Consider the following 2,500-nt stretch of genomic DNA (forward strand, 5'->3'; position numbering starts at 1 on the left):
GCAGGTTTGGACAGCTTTTTTTCCCTTAATAAATGAAATCATCATTTCAAAACTGTATTTTGTATTTACTTGGGTTATCTTTGTGTAATATTAAAATTTGCTTAATGATCTGAATCTTTTAAGTGACAAATATGCAAAAAAAAAACAAAAACAGAAAGGGGGCAAAAAAACTTTTCACGGCACTATATATATATAAAACACACACTAATACATATATGTACATACATTTCCATTACATTTACATTTAGTCATTTAGCAGACACTTTTATCCAAAGCGACTTACAAATGAGGACAATAAAAGCAGTCAAAACCAACAAAAGAGCAATAATATGCAAAGATAATTATAATATATAAAATAATATAATTATATGTTTTTAATTATATAATAAATAAAAAGAAAACAAGTAGATAGAATAGAAAAAGAACAGAGAAAGCTAGTGTTAGAGGCCTTTTCTTTAAAGAAAACAAGCAGTTAGAAAATGAATAGAGAGTGCAAGTGTTAGAAGTCTTTTTATAAATAATAATACAAAATATATATAAATAAAATAGAATCAGAGTAGAGAGTGCTAGAGTTAGAGGGTCAAATAAAGATGGAAGATATATGTTTTTAGTCGATTCTTGAAGATGGCTAAGGGCTCAGCTGCTCGAATTGATCTGGGCAGGTCATTCCACCAGGAGGGAACATTTAATGTAAAAGTCAGTGAAAGTGATTTTGTGCCTCTTTGAGATGGTGTGATGTGCATTCTTTTCGGCTCGTTAAAGACTAATCTTGCAGACTAATCTTATATGTATAGGCTAATTTTTTTTATTTTTTTTTTATCTAATATTGCATTACTTGTTGATTTTAATTTTATTTTTTTATTTTTCAGGTTCATTTCAGCCTTCCAATGACATGATGCTGAAATTTTATAGCTACTACAAGCAAGCAACACAAGGCCCCTGCAACATTCCCCGTCCAGGATTCTGGGACCCTATTGGCAAAGCCAAATGGTATTGAACCTGCTAAATGTCTAGATTAGTGAATTTATATTAAAAAAAAGTTTAATTATAAGTGTTTGTAGTTCTTAAAGGTGAAGTGTATTTTTTCCCCACTATTAAAATAGTCTCTCATATCCCAGTTTAATAAAAGCTGTTGACATTCTAAAGAGTGCAAACAGTGCGAGCATTTTCAAAACATTGCTCTGTTTGCACTCTCATGTTAGATTATGGCTCAACTAATGGTGTGAGTTTGGGGATGGACTACTTGTTCAGCCAATGGCAGACAGGGGTAGTGTTTAAAAAATCAGTTTGAAAACTCTCAATATTTTTGCAGTACCATTTCTTGCCAGTGGTGATGCAAAATGACAGACTTCCCCTTTAAATGAGTTTACACCATTTAGACCAGTGTCTGTAACCTAGTGAAAATGAACTGTTGAGTTCACTGAGATACCAGATCGGTATCAGTATCACATCAGGTTTGTATTATTAGTAACTAGTGCCACAGAAAGTTCTGCATTTGTACTTCTGCAAAAATCTATTTTAAAATCCTTGTTGAAAGCCTTTAATGTAACCGTGAATCAGATGAGTAAGAAAAACAGTTTTCCACACAGACCGTTTTACTGTGCTTCATGCTATTTTTGTTTGTCTCTCTTTTATATATGCATCTGAGAGTTGTTTTGAAATGTGCAAACCGCTGCTAGAGTTTCAGTTGATGGTGAGATGACAACAGCAGTGTTGACAAGCTTATGAGAGCAAAGTTCTCACTGACCCGTCCTGCTGCTTGTGTTTAGGGATGCGTGGAATTCTCTTGGGGAAATGCCGAAGGAGGAGGCGATGGCGGCCTATGTGGAAGATTTGAAACTGGTATAATGTTTTGGATTTTTTAGCAGTTTCAAAATGTGGTATGATTTAATGTAATGTTTTGTGTAAATTTGTTTTAAATTTGCTGAATAGATTCTGGAAAGTATGCCTGTAACAAATGAGGTCGAGGAGCTTCTGCAGGTCATTGGACCGTTCTATGAGCTCATTGATGAAAAGAAGAAGATATTGCAAGTGTCAGATTTGAGCACAGGTAAACTGAACAACAGTGCCCTCTCGGGTGAATCTCACAAAAAAAAAGAAAGAAAAAAAAAGCATTTTGCCCAACAAAAATCTTGTTTTTTTGTAAAATAAATTGCTAAGTATAATAATAATTTGACAATTTGAATAAATTCCACACATTTTAACATGAGAATTTTTAAGGGAATATATATATTAGGGCTTATATTATATATTATAATATTAGGGCTGTCAGTTTAACACATTAAATTACGCAATTAAAATATTTTAACGCAGTTTACGCACTGGCCCCACCCCCAGACCTGTACGTCATTGTAATGTACATCAACTTACATTTCATACAGTTGACTGTTGACAAATATGATGCAGGGCAACAACACTATAAATATAGTTATGCCCTAAAATTCAAGATATGTGGCAAAAATGCCCCTGTATGAGTTTTTGTTTCATATTTATATCACAT

At 33.1% G+C, this 2,500-nt stretch overlaps 1 protein-coding gene across 6 annotated transcripts in view; it reads left to right on the top strand.

Annotated features, from left to right (window-relative positions):
- LOC107739116 (acyl-CoA-binding domain-containing protein 5A-like) overlaps window positions 1-2,500 on the top strand; it is a 14,650-nt gene that overhangs the window by 2,321 nt on the left and 9,829 nt on the right. For all 6 annotated transcript variants that reach the window (XM_016551123.1, XM_016551121.1, XM_016551124.1 and 3 more), the window contains exons 3-5: window positions 870-990; window positions 1,770-1,842; window positions 1,933-2,050. In XM_016551123.1, coding sequence (XP_016406609.1) covers window positions 870-990; window positions 1,770-1,842; window positions 1,933-2,050 — 312 coding nt within the window. The remainder of the gene's footprint in view (window positions 1-869; window positions 991-1,769; window positions 1,843-1,932; window positions 2,051-2,500) is intronic.

The sequence above is a fragment of the Sinocyclocheilus rhinocerous genome, unplaced genomic scaffold (genome assembly GCF_001515625.1).
Source record: "Sinocyclocheilus rhinocerous isolate Xijiao unplaced genomic scaffold, SAMN03320098_v1.1 scaffold914, whole genome shotgun sequence".
In the NCBI taxonomy this organism is placed as follows: Eukaryota; Metazoa; Chordata; class Actinopteri; order Cypriniformes; family Cyprinidae; genus Sinocyclocheilus; species Sinocyclocheilus rhinocerous.